General features: G+C 48.3%; 1 protein-coding gene across 2 annotated transcripts in view; it reads right to left on the bottom strand.

The window, feature by feature from the left end:
* Positions 1-24,013, bottom strand: part of CEP170B (centrosomal protein 170B) — a 420,899-nt gene that overhangs the window by 156,261 nt on the left and 240,625 nt on the right. For both annotated transcript variants that reach the window (XM_078660287.1, XM_078660288.1), the window contains exons 7-8: positions 5,735-5,839; positions 1,494-1,970 (exon numbers count right to left, since the gene is read on the bottom strand). In XM_078660287.1, coding sequence (XP_078516413.1) covers positions 1,494-1,970; positions 5,735-5,839 — 582 coding nt within the window. The remainder of the gene's footprint in view (positions 1-1,493; positions 1,971-5,734; positions 5,840-24,013) is intronic.

Genomic DNA, 24,013 nt, shown 5'->3' with positions numbered 1-24,013 from the left:
ACATTGTACAATGCATCCAAACCTATGCAGCAATATTGGATTCTGATTTTCATCACAATAAAAAAAATTATATATTTCAAAAGCAAGCCCTAAATGAGCTAACAGCAGCAAAAATAATTATGTTCAAAACCTTGTGCACTGGTCATATGAACTTTTATTAAATACTTCTTTCTAGCCAACCGGTTTTCACCACACATCCTTTCATGTTAGTCAAGGTCCTTAAAAAAATTATTATTGGTAGTGCCCAATGTGAAAAGATTAAAAATGGTCGACAGAGGCCTACCACAAGAATTACTTTCCAGGCATACTCAATCCAGAGCCAACATTTCATCAAGGAAAAAACCTTAGTTTTCATCCTTCTTTAAAAGAAAGTCCTTAGACTAGAGCTAGGTGGTTTCTTTGGTGTAAATTGTTGCACTTTACACAATCTTACAGCAATTATATGAAAATTACCTTCACCTGGATGGACTAATAGGGATGTCACACAAAAACTAAAACATACTTTCAAATTGAATAGTTCAATTCTTAACCTAAACCATAAATTGTTAATCAGGTCATTCCGGCTTAACCAAAATGTCAGTTTTCCAACTTTTCACATCAGATATTGTACTCCAGAATCTCCTTTATCCTATATCTTAATGCCCTTAATTGAAGAAGTTAAGGCAGCACCTAATCAGAATTCATACCTAGACTACAGATTTTCTAGACAAGTTATGAACCGTGTGATGCCTAATTCATGCAATTGGTTCAAGACATGAAATGTGAAAACAGTTAACCGACTAATAACTACGGCAAAGTGTAAACCTAAAGGCCAATGCTGCCTTTGTTTTAAGAAGACCCGCAAAGCCAGGTTACAGCAAATATGAGAGTAAGAAAGGGAGCCAACTGCATTCAAATTCTTGGGGCAAAGTAGCAACAGATAAAGCCCTGGCTGTTCCGTTGGCCCTCCAAGATCTTAGATAAGTTAAAGTTGAGTGATTTCTTTAAAGATAATATATTTGTCGAATTATCAAGTTTAAATGTTTGCACTTTTCAGTGCAACTGAAAGCTAACGAAACAGACAGCTCAGCAACCATGGAAGCTCTTAGTTAGATGACTTACTGTGCTAAAAATCTCACAACATGGGTTCTGACAGCCATAATGTCTTTTCAATACTGAATAAAAGAAAACACTTCAGTCCATTGGATTGAAACCCTGCTTAGAAGACTGCCCTCTGACTGGTTTGTGCGCTACTGTAGGAGATCAATATGTAATGGGAAACAATCACATTTCTGAAGGACAGTTTAAGGGAAAACAAATATATTAATATTTTATATGCTTGATGAGAAAAGGAAAAACAAAGACATAATATGAATTAAACCTTAACTAATTACATTTTAACTCCAGTTTTTGCAAACTGATTTTAAACTAGTACAGGTGGTCAAGGCTGTAACCATATCACCTCTATTTTCTTAAATTTACATAACACATTGAGTTTTTGCAAATGCGTTTACCTTTAAGAGTCCGAACATGCACTGATAGATCACTCTTCGTACTGTACACATCCTCTCCAGGAGCCGGTCTTCTCATTAAGCTTGGATCATTATGAACTAACCAATCAACTACTTTACTTTCTGCTGACATCATCTCTGTATGAGCAGGCTCTTTTCCAGCAGGCCTTCTCTGTCTCAGTGAAAACTTGGTCACGTGGTCTTTTATTTTTATTTTCCCAGGACGGTCATCATCAAACTCTATTGTGAATGATGCATGACTCTGTACAACAGGCGGCGTGGCAGAGTCTGTGTCTTTGGTTGGGATTTCATGGACCTGTGTTTCTGACGGTTTTGGCATCTGCTGGAATTCTTTTGTTGGAATTTCAAAATAGCTAGGTTCTCTTCTAAATGCATAAACTGGCTGCTCCTGTGAGTCTCTGTAACCTGAAATGTTCCCGTTCATCTCCTCTTCATGTTGAGAAATTTCTTTTGTTCTTTCTAGTTAAGGAATCAACAAAACAAAAACTGAATATGGCAAAATGTATTATAGTTGATCATAAAGAATAAACACATCTTTGCACAACATTTAACTTATTTACAACTACCATTTAATTATGGTTAAAAAATAAGCCATATAAACTAAAAACTCTTATTTGCAAATTTGAAGCATTAACAGTATTCATTACAATAGCTCCATATTCGAAGAATCAATAATCCCTCCTTGTGGACCATGATCCTATTAAGTCAACCTCTTATCATCAACAAGAGCATTTATGAAAAGATAATCAATATATTAAATTCTGGCAAAATTAAATGTTAAAGTTTGTTATTTCTTTTCTACCCAAAGCAGCACTGCTGAGTCAGTAAAAGTTAGATCACACCAGGCCTCCGAAGTCTCTAATAGGTGGACAACTCTGATGCTAAAGTAACACTTCCTAGTGCTGAATAAGGATAGATCTGCATTAAAGGCCAATTTGAGGACTAGGTAATTTATGATCTTCATACAAAATTCTGTGTAATAGCGGTAAATACCTTTTGCGTCCATTCAGAACTTCACCCATGTCCAGTTCATGTTAAGTATTGGTTAGTGCTCGATTAGAAATTAGGTACTTTTATAGTACCCGTGTTGCAGCCGAATTAGCTCCAAATAAATCGAATTCCTTAAAGCTAATAGCCTCTATTGTCTCATTACCATGTTCTTTCTTCCTTGATACCCAATAAACAATGAGGACACAAAAACCTAATAGCCTCAAAGAAATATGGCTTTCAGGACTGGTATGGGGTGATTGTGTTGATCAAACCTCTTGTAAGAACATCATAACGTAATCTGTGTTCGTGAATAAAGCTATGTCGCATGTTAAACAAACTTATTAAACAACATCACCTTCAGCCACGCCACCGGACTCCACTGGACCGACCACAGCTGCGTCCACTTCAGCTTCAAAAGATCCACGACCCACCACCACCCGCAACAGGTACCTCACAGGAATTGGAGCAAGATCACCGCAGACCAGTTCACCACCTCCCTCAGCCAGAGCCCACCTGCCAACACAACGGACCCCAACGAAGCAGCCCGCAACTTCACACAGTGGCTGACCGCCTGCGCCGACGACCTCGCGCCACTAAAGAACCCTCCCAGCAGACCCAGAAGCAAGAAGGCATCCTGGTTCACCGACGACCTCAAGGACTCCAAGAAGACCTGCCGCACCCTCGAGAAAGCCTGGCTCCTCGACCGGACCACCGACAACATGACCGCCCTCAAACACGCTACCCGCAAGCACCACCAGCTCATCCGCACCACCAAGAAGAAATCCCTGAAGGAACGACTGGACAACAACGCCCACGACAGCAAAGAGCTCTTCACTATCGTCAAGGAGTTCTCCAACCCCAGCACCGGCACCACCAACATCACTCCGTCACAAGACCTCTGCGACTCCCTCGCCTCGTTCTTCCACCGCAAGATCGCCGACATCCACAACAGCTTCGGCGCCCCACCCACGCACCCAACCGTCGAACCAACGCCCCCCACCGCCACCCTTCGCACCTGGACCACGGTGACCACCGAAGACACAGCCCGCAAGATGAACACCATCCACTCCGGATCACCGACCGACCCCTGCCCACACCACGTCTTCAACAAGGCCGACTCCACCATCGCACCCCAACTACGGAACATCATCAACGCCTCCTTCAACACCGCCACCTTCCCGGAGAGCTGGTAGCACGCCGAGATCAGCGCCCTCCTGAAGAAACCTACAGCGGACCCCACCGATCTCAAAAACTTCCGCCCCATCTCGCTCCTCCCTTTTCCTGCTAAAGTCATCGAGAAGATCGTCAACAGACAGCTGACCGCCTTCCTCGAGACGAACGGATCCCTCGACCCCTCGCAGTCCGGCTTCAGAGCCAACCACAGCACCGACACCGCCCTCATCGCAGCCACCAACGACATCCGGACCCTGCTCGACAAGGGGGAAACAGTGGCCCTCATCCTCCTGGACCTCTCCGCTGCGTTCGACACGGTCTGCCACCGCACCCTAGTCCAGCGCCTCAGCAACATCGGTATCCAAGAGAAGGCACTGGCGTGGATCATCTCGTTCCTCGTCGGTAGAACACAAAGAGTCCGCCTCCCCCCGTTTCGCTCCGAGGCCACCGAAGTCATCTGCGGCGTCCCGCAAGGATCTTCACTCAGCCCCACCCTCTTCAACATCTACATGAAACCTCTCGCAGCCATCACACGCCAGCACAACCTCAACATCATCTCTTACGCCGACGACACCCAGCTGATCCTCTCCCTCACCAGAGACCCCGACACCGCCAGAACCTGCCTACACGAAGGGATGAAAGACGTCGCCGAGTGGATGAAGGACAGCCGGAAGTCCTCATCCTGGGATCTTCGCCCTCCGCCTGGGACGACTCCTGGTGGCCCCCAGCCCTGGGCACCGGACCCAAGCCAACCGACCACGCACGCAACCTGGGCTTCATCCTGGACCCCTCCCTCTCGATGACCAGACAAGTCAACTCCGTCTCCTCATCGTGCTTCAACACCCTGCGTATGCTTCGCAAGATCTTCCGCTGGATCCCGACCGAGACCAGGAAGACTGTCACCCAGGCACTCGTCACCAGCCGACTGGACTACGGAAACGCCCTCTACGCCGGAACCACAGCCAAGCTACAGAAAAGACTCCAGCGCATCCAGAACGCCTCCGCCCGACTCATCCTGGATGTCCCCCGACGCTGCCACATCTCCAGCCACCTAAGGAACATGCACTGGCTCCCCGTCGACAAGAGGATCACGTTCCGGCTCCTCACCCACGCACACAAGTCTCTCCACGACCTGGGCCCCAAGTACCTCAACGACCGCCTGACCTTCTACACGCCCACCCGCCAGCTACGGTCCACCAGCCTCGCCCTCGCAGCCGTACCACGCATCCGAAGAGCCACCGCCGGAGGAAGATCCTTCTCTTACCTGGCTGCCAAGACTTGGAACTCCCTCCCCATCCACCTTCGGCTGACCCAGGACCATCTCGCCTTCAGGAAACAACTCAAGACCTGGCTGTTCGAGCAGTAGCATACCCCTCCCCCCCCAAGCGCCTTGAGACCCTCCCGGGTGAGTAGTGCGCTATACAAATGGCATGATTGATTGAACTGTTTTGATAACATAATTTGTCCCCTATGACAGCATACTATTGTATTGATTTCCTTATTTATACTTTTACTTTGAATCTGCAAACATCCGCTTTAAAATAATTGCCTTTTAAGTTGCTGCTTCCAAACCTAATCTTAAGGAAATTGCGGTCAGCCCAACCATCCAATTCATCTAGAGATCTGTAGTCGAATTTGATCAGAAAGTACGTCACCTGTGTAGTCTACTTGAAATGATTAAAGAACAAAGTAGAAGTCTCTCAGGTAAAGATTAGAGAGAGATTGGTGCAAACAACTCTGATCTGGACTCTGCAGAAGATCTCATTAGTTCCAGAGACAGGACTACAAGTAGATATCACCAAGACAATCATTGTTTTGAATGTTCCATGTGATATTAATCAAGCAAGATGGCTCTTTGCATGCTTGATTGCGAAATGTGTGTATACTGTAAGTATTAATTCTACTGTCTAGATTACAAATGCTTAACAATTCCTTTTTTTCCAGTAACCGTAGCGCAGAGGACAAATAAAATAATAAAGTTAAAAGACTACGGCAGTAATGCCATATTATAAACTGAGAACTAATGTAAAAAGGTATTGTGCATATTGAGGACATCTTACCTGAAAAGGGTTCTTCTTGCCTTCTGCCTTCATGCTTGTTATTTGCATCATCATCTCCCCACCAGGAGGGCTGGCCATAAAGGGGAGTGCGGTAAATGGTTGCCTCTAGTGAACACAAATATTTTAAAATGAAGATTATTTAGCCATTACTTTTTTGATGGATCTAAGTTGCATATGTGACATTACGTACAAAAACAAGAGAGCAGTAAATCAGTGACCAGAATCCAAACAATCTCTTAAGGAACATTAATTTAGGTTCCAAAGGCATTGGTGATTTTGGAGAAGACATCTATTTACTTTTGATGGATTCCGAATATTAATATATGGTATACAGATAAATTCAATGTGGGCAAATAAATATATAACAATGAAAAACCAAAAACGACATCAAAGCTGCCTTGGACAATGTATTGCAATAGTTATCTTTAACATTAAGAAGTTGGAATGTATGGAAGACACCAGATGCAAAGTGTGTATAATGTGCAATTCACCTGTCTATATAAAGTCTTTTTTTGCTCCACCAGGACAAAACAGCAGCCCTCATCCTCCTGGACCCTTCAACACTGTCTCCCACCACACCCTAACCACCAGACTCCACGACGTCGGCATCCGCGGCAAGGCCCTCAACTGAATATGCTCATTCCTCAGCAGCAGAACTCAGCAGGTGAGACTCCCGCACTACATCAAGGAACTGACAGAGACCAACTGTGGAGTACCCCAGGGCCCCTTCCTCGGTCCCAACCTCTTCAACTTCTACATGGCCCCCCTCGCAACCATCGTCAGGAACCACGGGCTGAACATAGTCTCCTACGCAGACAACACCCGGCTCATCCTCTCCCTCTCCAACGTACCCAACATCACCAAACACAACTTCCAAGAAGGGATGAAAGCTGTCGCCACCTGGATGAAGAACAGCTGCCTGAAACTCAACTCAGAGAAAACAGAAGTCTTCATCCTGGGCTCCACCCCCTCTACATGGGCGACTCTTGGTGGCCCCCTGCCCTCGGAAACCCCCCACACCGACGGACCACGCACAAAAACCTCTGCATCATACTAGACATCCTTCCCAATGAACCACCAGATCAACGCCGTTTCCTCAACCTGCATCAACACACTCCACATGCGTCGAAAGACGTTCAGATGGATCCCATCCGAATCCAGAAAAACGGTCACACACGCTCTCATCAGCAGCAGACTGGACTACGGCAACGCCCTCTACGCAGGAATCAACAATAAACTTCTTCGCAAACTCCAGACCGTCCAGAACGCCGCAACCAGACTGATCCACATTGCCCATCGCAGTCACATCACCCAACACCTCCATGATCTCCACTGGCTCCCAGTCGAAAGAAGAATACCCTTAAAACTCCTCGCCCACGCATACAAGGCTCTTCACAACACCGCACCAAAATACCTGAACAACCGCCTCTCCTTCCACGCACCCAAAAGACTCCTCGGATCAGCCGACTTCGCTCTAGCCTCTGTCCACGCATCTACAAGACCAGAAGGGCAGAAAAGTACTTCTCCTTCCTCACAGCCAATGCCTGGAACGACCGCCCCCTCCACGTCCGGCAGGACCCCACCATGCCCCAGTTCAGAGACCTGGCTCTTCGGATGAAACCAGCACTCAACAGATCCACTCCCCAGCACCTTGAGACCCTCATGGGTGAGTAGTTGCACTTTACCAACCCTGATTGATTGATTGAAAGGGAACAAGTGCACCATGGCATGAAGACAAAATGGCCGCTGGAACATTCCCGAAGCAATGTTTGAAGTGCTTCCACAAGCCCTAGCGGCGAAGATAGGTACGACAAATCGACATTTAACGAAGTCGATTGTCATCTAAATCATCAAACAGTTCATCCATACCAGTATCGAGTATAAGTTGAGAAGATGGTTGTGCCATGTCAATGTTTATTTCAGAAAAGCGTGCGCATGTTAAACTGGCTGCATGTGAAGAAAAATGTCAGTGAAAGAACAGTTGACATGCCAAAGCACCAAAGTTATTCAAACATTGTCCGAAAATTACACTGAAAGTAAATGGCTGTTCGATATCTTACATCATCAACAATGATGCATCGATAAACTGGGGAGAAATATAATGAATTGCACCCCTCACCACAACTTATGCCGTCCAAAACCAAAGTGTATACATGGGCTGCAGAAACACCCTTAAAAAGTCAAGGTTCATTTGTAGTGACAATGAAACCCAAGAAAATGAAGGTGCAAGCATTCATCTATGTGCTTCAAGGTACAGCGTCAAGAGCGGTCCACTCTGCTTCAGCACCGCTGCTGGCTTGGGACTGATTTCCATGAACTACAACATAAATGCTCACCATTAAATAGTAAGTCAATTCCCTTAGTTGCTTCAAGGTTTGGGGAAACTTAACACTATGAAAGTAAACTGTTGCTCAAAGACAGAGGTGAATTGCTTTTCATTTACAAGATGCTGTTGAAAAAACTTGAATTGTTACTTAAGCATATCATTGAGCGTTCTACTGGTCCAACACCATGTGTTTCTCCCTTTGTAGTAGTACCCAAAAAGGACAGTGAAGGAGCGGTACGCATATGCCTTGATATGCGTCAGACAAACAAGGCAACTGAACAAGAACGACATCCAGGTCCACACATTGCTGATAACACAATTAAATTGTGCAATGGTTTTCTCCCACGTTGATTTGAATAAAGGTTATCATCAGTTGGAACTCGGAGAAAACTGCAGGTAATATCAACCGTTACTACGCATGTTGGTCTGTTTTGCCATAAAATGCTAAGCTTTGGTTCGTCAGCTGCTCAACTTTTTCAAGATATCATTTGATGTATCATGCAGCCAGTCATGAATGCGTTCAATTCTATTTATAGTGATGACATATTGGTTTTCGGAGCTACTCAAAAAGAGCATGATAAGGCTCTCACACAAGAAGGTCATTTACTGTCTGATGCAGGTTTGACTCAGAATGCAGATAAATGTGAGTTCCATAAGACAAAGTTAAAATTCTTTGGCCACATTTTTCTGATAGTGGTACGATACCTGATCCTGCTAAAGTAGAAGCGTTGTCAAATGCTGATCCCCCACAAGATATTTCAATGGTGCGTTCATTTCTTCGCATAACAAGTTACTGTTCTAGATAATTACGAGACTTTGCCACCGTATGTGGTACATTGAGAGAGTTAGCAAAAAAGAAGGTTTCATTTCAATGGTCAGATGAATGTGAGAACATTTAAGAAGATCAAACAAGCTATTCAGAATGCAACTGAAATGGCGTATTTCAATCTGAAACTTTATGCAGAGGTTGTTGTGGACGGTAGCCCATTTGGGTTAGGTTCTATCCTTGCACAGCACAGCGGACACCCGTATGCTGGAAGGCGTATTCAAGTAGGAGTTTGGCCCAACCAGAACATGCTTACTCAGAACCTGAGAAACAAAGTTTAGCCTTGGTATGGGCATGTGAACACTTCCATGTATTCCTGTCCAGAAAGTCTTTTACACTGGTAACTAATTGTCAAGCTTTACTAACAATATTTGGCATTCCAAAGGCCAAGAGGCCTCCTCTCATTGAACATTGGGGACTACGGCTACAAGAGTACAATTATAACATGTGCATAATCCAGGAAAGGATCAGAACCCTTCTGACTACTTTTCCAAAGTGCCCATTAGGTCATGGCACACCATCCAAGCAAGGTGAAGCTTATATCAACTTTATCGTAAATTGAAACACACCAGCTGCCCCTTTGTTAGCCCAGATTATCAATGTCACAAGCCACGACAGTGAAACGCTAAAGTTGAAAGATATAATTACACATCAATCATGGAATCAGCACACGCAACCTCCCACCAGTGAGGGTGAATATCAAAAATACAGAAATGCAAAAGATTAAGTGTCGATGAAATACTTTACTAATCGGGTTAGTCACGATGGCCACCCAGTTAGTAGAGTGGGACAGACTGAAACCAAGTAGCTCTGTGTAAAGTGCTTCCAATTTAAACCAGAGTGTTTACGGTGGTGCAAATCAGTTGGGGGTCACAGTGGACATCTAATATCTGTTGAATATCTCTGGAATTGTTTAATGGCGTATGAGGACAAAAAAAAAAAAGATTACGTGTCCATCACTCAAGAGGGAGTTATATTGCAAGGGTCGAGAATCCTGATTCTGGAGAGTCTGCGGCAGAAATGACTGGCATGACCCACGAAGGATGTAGGGGAATCATTGCCACAAAACTAGCTCTCAAAGACAGAGTCTGGTGCCCATATCTCGAGGAGTGAGTTGAGAAGGAATTAAAGGCTTGTTATCGATGCCATTGTCTATCTACAAAAGTTACTCAGCACACCCTAAACATGTCAGAACTCCTGAGGCATGCCTGGGAGAGAACAGCCATTTACTTTTTCGTTCCACTCAACAACGGACATCACCAGATGGTGATTGTGGGTGAATACTCATGATTTCCATTAAATGAGTATCTCTCATCCACAACTCAAGAACGAGTCGAGAGACTGGATGGCATCTTTGCGACATGGGGTGTTCCAGCCATCCTAAAATCTGACAATGGCATGCCTTATAATAGTTGGAAGTTCAAAGACTTTTTAGAGCATCCGAGTATAAAGCATTAAAAGAGCAAGCCTCTGTGGCCTCGGTCCAAGGGAGACTGGTTTAGAGTTTTAGGAGTATGCTAAAGAAAGCTGTGCAACGTGCTACACTTGAGAAGCTAAACTTATAAACTGTGTTAAACTCTACATTGAGTGCTTACCGTTCAACACCTCACTTAACCACCGGTGAAAGTCTGGCAACATTGATGTTCAGGAGAACAATGACAACCAAGATACCCCAGTGGAGCAATCAAAGAGAAAGATGAGAAAGCAACTCCTACGAGGGACATTTATAAACAAAAGATGAAACATATGCTGACTGAAGACGACATGCGAAAAACATCATCCTCCAGAGAGGCGACGGAGTGCTCATATGGCAGATGCCGATAAGAAAATCTGATGCTCCGTTTGATGGCGAACCTTTTCAAGTGGTGTCGACCAACAGACACATGGTGACTGCCCAGCACCCTTGGAAATCTATTACCAGATAGACTTCTCACTTTTAGCATTGGATTCCTAGTTCACCAGATCTTCATGATGAAAGAGATCATTTTGAAGTACCAGTGACTGCTGCTGCCTTTTCACTATCCCAGCAGATCTTCAATCATGATGGCGGTAGGTTTCATCTTCGCACAAAACGTTCAGGTAGAACAATTAGAATGCCAAAGAGATTAACTAAAGAGATTTAAATGTATATATGTGTATATATTTAGAAAAATTGGTACATTTTCGTTTAACAGAGAGGGAGATTTAGTTTCTTGCGAGTTAACAATGACTGAACCCTTTTGGCTCCTGATGAACTCCGTAGAGATATGACGTAATGGATAGAGTGTATTGAAACTATATTGTAGTGAAGGGTGCTTTAGAATGTGGAGTTTGCAGTACACGTAGACAAATAAAGACGTGTGATACCAAGCTCCGTGTGTAACGTAGTCATTTACAAATACCCCAGCTGGGAAGACGCTACACTATGCAGCATTACCAAATTAACTAACTACCATTGCCCCACACAGTGCTTCATTGTCGAAAATTCGCCGGAGTCCTGTTCTCCTTGACTCTGATTTGGACTCCCTTATTTTTATTACTTAAGATATTAATACAGTAGCTTGCATGCCTCCCTCGGCCATAAGAGATTTGTTTAAATAGTGTGCACTTTATTTGTCCCGGGGTAGCTCCTGGTAGACAGGCACGTCAGATTTCATGCATTGGTACTAGGTTTCTGCTGCAAAGGAGCAGGTAGTTACATATAAGAGAACAGGGGGTTAAGAGGGTCACAGTCATGTGCAAATGGGCCTGAACAGGAAGCTGTGAATGCAGGACACAGACCGAGACAAAATGTCATGAAGAGACATCACTGTGGCTCGTACCATGGATGCACCTAGACAGTGTAAATACAGAAATACGTTTTATTTGATACTAAAACTTTGGTGGCAACTAAAGAGGACAGATATATGTGCACATATGTAGTCTGGTGTAACTCTTTACATTTTAATAACTTATTCAAATTTGAATATTGTCAAACCCATTTAAGAGGTAGATGTGCACAGGACACATTTTACAGTTCACCTCTCAGGAACCCTCTCTCTGACAGACTCCATCTTCTAATGCATCAAATATTGGCTCCAGTGGAGAATTGAGGGTTGTCAATCTCCTATACGTAATATGAACGTCACAGCTATCACTTCGGTCTTTGCAAGAAGTGCTCTCTTATTAACTTCCAAAGTTCATATCAGCACAGTTAACATTCCCACAATTAGAATACATAGAAGATATTATAGGAAACACATGAAATTTAAAATCCTTTGATTCAGGTCATTAAAAGATCGGTAATGAAATCATCCTTCTAAAAGATATAATCATTCAGCGTCACCCATTATCACAGACAGAAAGTTACTACTTTAATCTGCAAGAAGGTATAGAGTTGACAGGTTCGAGTGGAGGACCCTCCCCTGCTGCTGCGACAGAAGATCCTACCGAATGGGCAGCCTGATAGGAGGATAGATGCTCAGTTGGAGAAGCTTGGGAAACCAAACTCTCCGTGCCCAGTCTGGAGCCACAGGAATGACTTTGGCCCAGTCACTGCAGATCTTCTCGAGCAGTCTGCACAGGAGTGGTATTGGCAGATAGACATATAGGAGACGAAAAGCGTCACCGAGCAAGTGCTGCTTTCAGAAACTACTGCATGCAAAACTGCTGACATTGCGCATTCTAGGCATAGGAACAGATCAAACCGAGGCTCTCTTTACTTCTGAAAGAGACCTTTCGACACCTCCAGATGGAGACACCATTCATAATCTGCTAGTCATCGACGGCTGAGTTCGTCCACCCTGGTGTTCAAGGAACCTGCCAGGTGTTGAGCCACCAGAGATATGCCCTGCTGCTCTAGCCATGTCCATAGATGTAAGACCTCTTGACAAAGGGTCCACGACCCCACCACGCCCTGTTTGTTGCAGTACCACAAGGCAGTGGTGTTGTCTGTGAACTCCAGAACCAGCTTTCCTTTGATGGAAGGAAGAAAAGTTTCCAATGACAAGCGAATCACTCGAAGCTCCAGCAAGTTGTCGAGGAGTCCAGCTTCTGCGGGCGACTAGAGTCCTTTGATCTCCACCTCTCCCAGATATCCGCCCCAACCCAGGAGTGATGACTGTCACTGGGGAAGGGAGAGGAGTCTGCCTCTAACCCAATTGTGGTTGGTCAGCCACCACTGCAGGACCTCCGCAGATCTGCACCATGTCAGCGATTCCCCGGATGCTGTGCCCACTGGAATTTCAGGTCCCACTGCAGAGCAAGCATATGCTATCAGGCATGCGCTTCTAGCAGGATGCAGGTGACCATGACGCTCAGCAGCCTCAGTCATTCTCACCGAAATTCAGAATAGAAGCTGAAACATCGGTTTTATAGCCTGAACATCCTGGACTCACTGCTTGGGAAGATAGACCTGAAATTGCACTGTGCCCAGAACAGCTCCAATGAAAGGGAGCATCTGAGAGGCAGTCAGGTGTAACTTTGGCGCGTTGATAGTGAATCCCAGTGAAATCAGGAGATTCACCATAGTCTGGAGGTGGGAGAGGACAGTCTAGGGTGAGCACGCATTCAACAGCCAGCCATCGAGATAGGGAGAGACTCCCACCCCTGATCGGCGCAGATGAGCTGTGACCACTGCCATCATCTTATCACCATACACCCGAGGGGCGCTGGCATGGTCATAGGGGAACACTGTGAACTGAAATGCTTGTGGCCTACCGTGAACCGCAGGTAGCGCCGATGGGCAGCCACGATGGGAATGTGAAAATAGGCGTACCGCAACTCCAACGCTACCATCCAGTCTCCGGGGCCCAGGGCAGACCAGACCTGAGCCCAAGTCAACATTTTGAACTTTTCCTTCTTGAGGAAGTAGTTGGGTGCTCGCAGACCTAGAATAGGACGAAGGCCCTTATCCTTTTTCTAGATCAGAAATAGGAGAAATTGCAAACACAGCCTACTTCTGGCGCAAGTGGTCCTCAGTCAGCCGGTCGGAGGCATAGAGGGAGTTGTAGTTTTGAAGAGAAGGAAGTAGCCCCTTCAGATATCTGAAGAAGCCACTTGTCTGAAGTGATGTTTTGCCAGTTGGGGAGGTGGTGGCTGATCCTGCCACCAAGTGGCCGTATGCAATCTTGAATGGCAGGACTAGGAAGGTTTAGAGGCGGCAGGGAAAGGAGTGGACTGAGTGGACCTCTGGCTACCTGAACCACAGTGTCAAAAGGAGCCGCGCCCATGGTCACGCAGCAGAGGTTGCTGCACTTGCGTAGTCTTGCGGCTGGGGATGGGCTAGCACGGCTGAAAGCCCATTCCATGGCCACGAAAGGGGCGAAAAGCAGACAGGGGATGGGTGGCCACCAAAAGGCCCAAAGACTTGGCGGTATCCTGTGAATCCTTAAAGCACTCTAGGGCCATGTTTGCCTGGTCTCTGAAAAGACGGTGCCATCAAAGGGTATGTCCATAAAGGAAGCCTGGACCTCCCCAGAAGAAAACAAAACTGAAGTCTCAGCCAAGCACAGAGTCAACAGCATCAGTCGAAAACATAGCTCTGCCCAGCGAGTCGGTGGTGTCAAGCCCGCAATGAAAGGTAAACATTGCCACATCTCTCCCATCAGATATCACTTGGGGAGAATGGCCAAGGCCTCCTCCGGGACCTGAGGCAGCACTTGTGCAACAATTTAAGGAGTGGCTTAAGGGCCCAAAAAGCATGAAGTGCTCACTGACCACAAGGCAAGGCTGGTAGAAGAAAACATCTTCGTGCACCAACAATCCAGCCTCTTGGATTCCATATCCAGGAGTGAGAAAGGGATTGCGCCTTGTGAGGTAGAGACCTGGACCACCAAGCTCTCGGGGTAGGGTGGTTGGTGAGCAATTATGGGTCACTCGGTGCAGGGCGATAGTGGCGGGCGAGTGTCCTATTCACAGGAGCCCCTGCACTGTGCTTGGACCAGGTACCTTAAAGGACATGAGTCAAGGCCTCCTTGAAAGGCAGGAGGGGTTCCAAGGAGAAGACACACAGCTGCAGGACCTCTGTTAATGAAGGGAGTTGAAGGTCCAGGACCTCAGCTGCCCTTCTCACCGCCATAGCATATGAAGCCATGGTAGAGGGAGAAAACCGGTCAAAATCTGTGGAGGTAGCCAGTCCACTGGTTGCACCTAATTCCTCATACCAGTCCATTTCACGCTCAGGCTGGTCTTGTAACGGGTCCAGCGACCCCTCCCAAACTTCCTCTGTTCCTAGCCCCCTCGAAATAAGGCTGAGGAACCGACCTAAGTACCGAGAGTGCCGTAAGTGCCAAATTGGCGTTGATATACACTGATCCAGAAATGGGTTGTTTGGGATGAGGATGGGGCTGGCTCTGCCAGGGGAAGCCGGCGGGTCTGGAGTCTTGGGGCAGGGGCTGGCGCCGGGGAAGGTCACAAGGGTATGACTGGCACCGGCCAGATCCATTGGGGGGCACTGGGCCAGAGGGTCTTGTCGCCCGAATATGAGGCACATGGCGTCATAGAAGGAGTAGTTTCTGTCCTGTAACTCCAGTTCTGTAGTAGGGGTATCTCTGTTATAGTCATAATCTAGTGAATAGTCCCGCCCATGTGCGTGGACCCCGGAGCAATCAAAAATAATCTCTTACAGTGTCAAAAAATGCAGAAAATGCATAGACACTTAAGAGAGAATTTAAAGACAGATAATGCAGCCAAAAAGGCTACACTGTCCAGTACTTCAACTAGAAATTCCACCATAAAATCCACAAAACAGCAAAGCCTGTACAGATTTCCCTTGCTTAACAGCAAAATCCCTCAGGAATGATAGAGAGAAGAACCTGGACAGACAAGCCCCATAGGCTGCCATTATGTGGCTTAATTAGGATACTGTGCCTTTAAGGAACCTTCCAGAACCTTCTCTCAGTATCCCAGAATGCATAGCAGGTCCAACTTAGCCTCAGTTCTTTTCGAAGGCGTAGGAAACGCCAGACCTGTAGCATTATGATCATGAACAACACTCCACCGGGGAGGCGGGAGGGCGCTTATGACTATAACAGAGATACCCCTACTACAGAACTGGAGTTACAGGACAGAAACTACTCCTTCTGTAGTAGGGGATCTCTGTGTATAGTCATAATCTAGTGAATAGAATGGCAAGCCCATCCCCACACCAAGCGGCGGTGGAGAGTAAAATAACGCCACTACTGTGCGAACAGATTCCGCAGCGAAGCCTGCCCAACCTGAGCGTCTGCCCTGGCATCAGTGTCCAGGCAGTAATGCTTAGCAAAGGTATGGACCGACTTCCAAGTGGCCGCCTTGCAGATCTCTGCAATGGGAACATTACGGAGCATAGCTGTCGTAGCAGCCTTGCCCCTGGTGGAATGAGCCTTAGGTTTGCCCCCTAAGGTCTTATTAGCTTTGCAGTAACACAACTGAATGCAGGACACAATCCACCTAGAGATGGACTGTTTAGAGGTAGCAAACCCCGTCCTGACTGAGCCATAATTGATGAACAATTGGTCTGACCTACGAATATCTTTAGTCTTATCAAGATAAAACTTCAGCACCCTCCGCACATCCAGGGAATGTAAGGACCTTTCCGCCGGAGATGAAGGATTCTGAAAGAACGTAGGCAAAGTGATAGTCTGATTGATATGAAAATCAGAAACAACCTTGGGAAGAAACTTAGGGTGAGTACGCATAACAACTTTAGCATTATGAAATACAGTATAAGGTTCTTGGCAACACAATGCCTGAATCTCACTCACCCTGCGGGCCGATGTAATGGCCACGAGGAACGCCGCCTTCCAGGACAGGTGCTGCAACGAAGCCTTATGAATGGGTTCAAAAGGCTCCTTCATCAATCTGGACAGCACCACATTCAAGTCCCATGAAGGCGAAGGAAGCCTGACAGGAGGGAACACTTTCTTCAAGCCTTCCAAAAAATCTTTGATCACAGGGATCTGGAAAAAGGAAGTCTGTGAAGGCCCTTTCCTGTAGGCAGTCAAAGCAGCCAGATGAACCTTAATGGAATGGACATTAAGGCCCGACTGCGCCAGATGAAGCAGATATGGAAGGATGACATCTTCCTTGCATGACGTAGGGTCATAGTTCTTAGACTTGCACCAGATACAAAACCTCTTCCACTTGTAAGCATAGGAAGTCCTAGTGGAAGGTCGCTTAGCCTCCTTCAGTATGCCCATACAATCCTCTGGGAGATTCAGATGGCCATATTGCACTATTTCAGGAGCCATGCCGCCAAACTCAAAGACGAGAGGTTGGGGTGCACCATCCGCCCCCCGAACTTCGTGAGAAGGTCCGGCCTGCACGGCAGCTTCATGTGAGGAAGGAGAGATCGGTGAAGTAGGTCCGTGAACCACCACTGTCTGGGCCATTCCGGGGCAATCAGAATCATCCTCGCCCTGGAGTGAGACAGCTTGATGAGAACCGCCGGAATCAGGGGAATTGGTGGAAAAGCGTACAGAAAGCTGTTCGACCAGTCGATCCATAACGCGTTCCCCAGCGTCCCTGGCTGGTAGTACCTGGAGGCGAAGCCTCGGCATTTGCTGTTTTCGGCGGTGGCGAACAGATCTACGTCTGGAGTTCCCCACCTTGCGAAGACTTCTCCTAGTACTTCGTCGTTTATGACCCATTCGTGGTTTTCCTGCACGATTCTGCTCAGTTCGTCTGCCTGAACATTCTGCACACCTGGCAGATGGGTGGCCGTTATCGACAGTCCTCGAGCCAGAAGCCAGTGCCAGATCGCCTGCGCCTCCTGCGACAGAGTGCGCGATCTCGAGCCCCCCTGCTTGTTGAGGTAATACATCGTTGTCGTGTTGTCCGTCTGAACAAGCAGAGAGTTGGTCTGAAAGGACGGATGAAAGGCCTTCAGTGCCAAGTGAACAGCTCTCAGTTCCAGGAAATTGATGTGGTACGTGGACTCCGTCGGGGACCACGTCCCTTGAATTTGCAGGTCTCCGGAATGCGCCCCCCAACCTTGGAGAGACGCATCCGTCACGATGGTCTGTGTGGGAATGTCCTTGTGGAAGGGAACGCCTCTGAGGAGATTCCCCTTCGAGCACCACCACTTCAGAGACTGAAGAGCATGTAGAGACAGTCGTATCCTGTCGTCCCAAGAACCTCTCCTCTGGTCCCACTGATCCTCCAAGCACTCCTGCAGAGGTCGCATCTGTAGCCGTGCGTGAGGAGTGAGAAAGATGCAAGAGGCCATCGATCCCAGTAGAGAAGACACGGTCCTCACAGTCGTAGACGGAGATTTCATGAGAGCCTGAGCCTTCCGAACGAGTGATAAACGTCGCTCTTCCGAAGGAGACACGCTTGCTGACAGCGTATCGATGGAGGCCCCCAAGTACTGGATGCACTGCACCGGAATCGGGACCGACTTGGACATGTTGATGTGCAACCCCAGCTTGCTCAAGAGAACGCACGTCTTCTGGAAGTGTGCTCGAGCCTCCGAGAAGGAGGAGGCTTTGATCAACCAATCGTCCAGGTACGGGTAGACAAACACCTTGTTCTTCCTCAGGTGTGCCGCTACCACTGCCATACATTTCGAGAATGTCCTGGGTGCAGACTTCAGTCCGAAGGGTAGCACCGTGTACTGATAGTGATTGGTGCCGACTTGAAAGCGCAGAAATTTTCTGTGTTTGCATGCAATGGGCACGTGGAAGTATGCGTCCTGTAGATCTATGGCACACATCCAGTCTCCCCGTTGCAGCTGAGGGTAGATCTGATGCAACGACAGCATGCGAAACTTTTCTCTGCGAATCCACTTGTTTGCCTGCCGCAAATCCAGAATGGGCCTGAACTCGTTTTTGTCCTTCTTGCGGACAAGAAAGAACCGAGAGTACAGACCTCTTCCTCTTTGAGACAGAGGTACGTCTTCGATCGCCCTTTTCCTTAGCAGAACGTCCGCCTCCGTCTGAAGCTCGCGCAGTTGATACTGCGAGCTGACGGGAGGAATCGATGGAGGAGGGCTGGTGAAACGTAGACTGTATCCATTGCAAACAATATTCAGCACCCACTTGTCCTGAGTAATTTTTCTCCACTCTGCCAGAAAGAATTGAACGCTTCCCCCCACCGGAGCGGGTAACGGACGAGGGGGAAGTAACAGCTCAGGGACGGGACCCGGCCGGGCCCTTGGTCGCGGTAGAGGACTGTTGACGACCTCTACCACCCTGTCGCTTCTGGAAGGGCTGCCTGTACTGCTGCTGCTGCTGCCGCTGTTGATGTTGACCAGCAGACTGCCCCCTTCCACGACCCTGCGCCCCAAACCGACGTTGGTACTGTCGGAAGGGTTTCTTTTCCTTGGGCTTTTCCAGGCCCACTGCCGTCAGGGTCTCCGCTTCGGCCTTCATCCTGGCCATCTCATCATCCGCGTGCTTCCCGAAGAGGGTATCTCCGGAAAACGGGAGATTCGCCACGCGTTGCTGTGCCTCCGGTTTCAACGATGTCAACCTGAGCCAAGCATGGCGTCTCTGGTGAATCCCGTGGCAATATCCGTGCGCGGACAGCAACGATATGTCTGCTGCGGCGCCGATGGCCTGATTAGAGACCAACATCCCCTCCTTGACGATCTCCACAAAGTCCTCCTTGCGGTCTCGAGGGACGAGGTCTGCGAACTGCTCCATCAAGTCCCAAAGGGACCGGTCGTAACGTCCCAGCAAAGCCGAGTCACTGGCTGCCTTCATGGACGAGGCGGATGTCCCACACGCCTTGCGACCAGCAGAATCGATCCACCTGCTCTCCTTGTCCGGAGGCACCGTGGACGCAGGGGAGGTGGCATGAAGCTTCCGAGCAGCAGTCACGATGACTGAATCCGGTACCGGGTCCTTCCTCAAGAAGGCTGGGTCTGAGTCCGGAGCCCTGTACTTTTTCAGTATCCTGGAAGGTACAGATTTCACCGTTGCCGGCGTCAGGAATAGCTGTTCGGCGGGCTCAAGGAGCCCCGGCACCAGAGGTAACAGGGGGCGAGACAAGTGCCTTTTGTGTAAAGTCTCAAAGATTACCGAGGTAGAAGCCGTAGGCGCTTCAACCTCAATGCCCAACTTCGCCGCACCACGCAGGAGAACCTCCTGAAATGTGCTAATATCGTCTATCGGAGACACCCTAGTCTCCGGCGAATCGGACAGCGTGGGCGAGTAGGAACGGGTCCCAGACGGAGAACGTGACCTGGACCGACGTCTCTTGTGATGATGCCTGGATCGTGATGAAGATCCGCGGCCACTCCTCGACTTGTCCCGTCTCCCCGATCGAGACCTCGACCTCTTGGGCCTCGGACGCTCCTTCGGCCTCCCAGGGTCAGGAGCTCCAGGCTTCTTAGGAGTCTTCTTCGGAGGCGTCGGGAACTTAGGCATCGACACCTCCCTCGGTGGGATCGGGGGTGGAGGAGCAACCGGACGCGGGTCCCGCGGAGCCGGCTTCGGAGGCGGGGTAGGGGCCTTCGGAGGAGGACCCTTCGGCACAACCGGCCGCGGAGGAGGCGTAGACGGCTTCATCGGAGTATCCACCCCGGAATGCGCCGGTCCCGGCGAGCCATCACCTCTACCAGAGAGTGGGGAGCCCCCCACAGTCCTGGGCCTGTCCTTAGGACCTCCAGACGCTGAAGACCGGTGTCCAGACGACGACCGATGTCCCCTCGACGTCGAACGGCCCTTCGGCGTTGACCGAATCACACTCCTCGACGTCGAACCGTGTCTCCGTCTCGACGTCGACCCCGACCAGATCGACGAGCCACGAAACCTCGACGACGGGCGATGGTGCCTCGACGGCGACCTCGACCTCTTCGCCGGTCTCGACGTCGACTTCCTGGATCGCTTCGACGGCGACCCTTTGGACCTTCTCGACGTCGACCTCTCCGACCTTCTCGACGTCCATCTCCTTGACCGTCTCGACGTCGGCCTTTTGGAATGCTTCGACGTCGACCTCTTCGGTGCCGGAGATGCCTTTCGTCTCGACGGCGACCTTGACGACGAGGATCCCCTCGACGACGACGCCCTCGACGGCGAACGGCGGTGTCGCCTCGACGGCGAGCGCCGACGCCGGGCCCTCCGATGTCGATCACTCGACGCCGACAGCGACGACGAGGATATCGACACCGGCTTCGACGGCGGCCGGAACACGTTCCTCGACGTCGACGGGCGACGTTTTCTCGACCCAGAGCCCTGGGGAGACCTGGAACTGGCCGTTGACTGTCCCCTCGACGTCGTGGTCAGCGCAACTGACCCAGACGGAGACCTTGGGCGAGGGCTGGTCTTCCTGCCCCTGGGGAGCCCCCCAGAGGCCTCAGCATGGGTAGAAGGAGCCCCTCCTGACCCACCTCGTGCCTTCAGCTTTCTCTCCTCAAGTCCCTGAAGCCTGATCTTCTTCCCAGAGAAGCTTCTGCAGATCCTACACTCCTCAGGGATGTGGGAAGAGGGAAGGCAGAGAATACAGACCTCATGGGAGTCTGTCTTGGCCTTCTTTCTTGAGCACTCAGGGCATTTGTCGAATAATGCAGGCATTATGGACAAAAAAGAGTGCAGAAACACAGAAAGAAAGTCACCAGAGTACTTTAAAAGTACCAAAAATCGAAATCAGTGTAAAACACTAACAAAAACCCTTGAAAGGGAGAGCTCAATGCTCCAGGGTCCTGCTTGCAGGAGCCGGAAAAAAGAACTGAGGCTAAGTTGGACCTGCTATGCATTCTGGGATACTGAGAGAAGGTTCTGGAAGGTTCCTTAAAGGCACAGTATCCTAATTAAGCCACATAATGGCAGCCTATGGGGCTTGTCTGTCCAGGTTCTTCTCTCTATCATTCCTGAGGGATTTTGCTGTTAAGCAAGGGAAATCTGTACAGGCTTTGCTGTTTTGTGGATTTTATGGTGGAATTTCTAGTTGAAGTACTGGACAGTGTAGCCTTTTTGGCTGCATTATCTGTCTTTAAATTCTCTCTTAAGTGTCTATGCATTTTCTGCATTTTTTGACACTGTAAGAGATTATTTTTGATTGCTCCGGGGTCCACGCACATGGGCGGGACTATTCACTAGATTATGACTATACACAGAGATCCCCTACTACAGAATTCTTTAAGCTGGGCAGGGTTCGCTCCAGTCCCTGGAAAGACAGGGAAGCACAGAGCCGGCCCAGGCACACATTTCGAAGAATAAGGCCTAGAGCGTCAAAATTCCACTGTCACGTCAGTCGAATGACAAGCAGAATTTGAAGCGCGCTTCAACTTTTTGTGTTTCTTATGCCTCTTACTTGACCATTCCAAAGACTGAGTGGGACAATGAGGACTTAGGACTCCCGGAGCGGTGCCCGGACCTTCCTCTAGACCAAGGACGAGACCTCTGGGGCGAATGGCATGGAGTTGGATGCCAGGCCGCAAGCAGCTTTAGGGACCGCCCCCTGAACGCTTTGGGTGGCCATGGCCCGGCAGTTTGAGCACGACTACGAGTCCTGGTTATGCTCCAGACATCAAAGAAAATCAGGTACGTCACTGATATGGGGCAATAGGCTTAAAAAAAGATCATGTCAAAAAAATGAGAGGTTAGCTCTGTACACGAATCTGCGGTAGCTGGCGTGGAAAGAAAAAATGGACGTCAGTGAGCTGAGGTGGTGCCTACATAGGGGACGCGGATGGCGCTGCTGATGCCACGCGGAGCTGGCCGATGCCACCTATCAGTGCGCAAGGGTATTGATCAGGCAAAAGTCTACCAGATCAAACAGTCGCCTGGGGTATTCTAAGGGAAGGACTCTGCGGCTAAATGTTTCTATCAGATCCTTCCATTGGGCACCTCAGACAAATTTTAAGGTAACTGATCATTAAAAAATCTCTAGTGATAAACCTTTCTCCCAACAGCCAAATAATTGTTTTGCATTGTTCTGGTACCTGCAAATGTAAGGCCAAAGCAGTGACTGCACTCCACCTGACAAGTGTTTGACAAAGGGCTTAAGAGGACACAGTTAAAGCCGCTTACATCTGTTGTCAATACACCCTTCTCAGATACTGCCAATGTTAAGTGGTTGACATGGTCAGCCCATCACCAGCGCTACAAATATGCTCACCTCCAGTACAAAAACTTGCCAAAAAGCCACCAGATGACCCATGCCATTCGTCTGCTACAAACATTGAGTGGGGATTTACGGACTCTACACACCACCACTAGCGAGAGATGTCTTAAGGCATAGGTTAAATGGGCAACTTCCAAGAGCCTCCAACGGTCCCCTAGGAAGGTGATGTTTCGGTCTATATCTCACTCCTGTCTATTTCTTTACCTCAACCTCTCTCCCTTTTTTGACTCCCTCTCTCCCTCTCTCCCTACTTCCCTCCCTCCCTCCCTGGTGTCAGTGTAAGGATATTTGTGGGTCCCTGGAAAACATTTAGGCTGCACTGTATTTAATCTTTCTCCAGGTGCATTACTTCGTCATGATGGGGTTAATGTCCACATCTGGAGGTACCAGCTGTCGCTACTAAAAATGTTAAACTATATCCTTAAAGTTTCCATTTGACCTGTTTAGTGGACCGTGATCCAAAGATTCACCTGTTCACTCCCACAAGTAGTCACACTTCAGAGCTAGAGGCTGTTGTTGGAAGGCGGGTACTCACCCCACAAAACGTGCACTCTAGAGGATAGCCCATCCGTAACTTGAATACAAAACGTAATGTGTCGTCTAGCAGAGACAAACGAGCACTTTATTTGAATAACACAACTGTAGAAGCTGTGTTGTGTGCCACACTCTCTGTGAAGCAGTACATGGTAAATTGGTAAAATGTGCTGTGCCAACAACTGTTCTAAAGAACGGTTTCAATTCATTAGATCGTTGATGCATCCCACTTCCATGACGCCACGGCCTTCTCTCTCTCAAGCCACGTGAAATGAATTTGCCGAAGACTTCAAGAAGGTAACGGACGTCTATGCCTCCTTTGATAGTCCTAATGAGGATTCATCTTCCTTTGCCATCGGCGCAGGTTTGGAACCTACATTATTTTAGCTTACTCGATGTTTTATGTTTCATGTCTCTCACAGCTATCATTCAGTCCAGCTCGCCTTCTGATCCTGCGCCTCACGATACTAAAACAAGGCAGTGAAATTCTTTCCCAGGTATGGACTGATCTCCTGGATATATTAATCGCACAGGCCATTGTTCCCTCAATGTGGAAACATGCTATGATTGTGCCCCTGCTCATCAA

Source organism: Lissotriton helveticus, chromosome 9 (genome assembly GCF_964261635.1).
Source record: "Lissotriton helveticus chromosome 9, aLisHel1.1, whole genome shotgun sequence".
Classification (NCBI taxonomy): Eukaryota; Metazoa; Chordata; class Amphibia; order Caudata; family Salamandridae; genus Lissotriton; species Lissotriton helveticus.
Note: the sequence above shows the minus strand (reverse complement) of the source record. Positions and strands in the feature narration are given on the sequence as shown.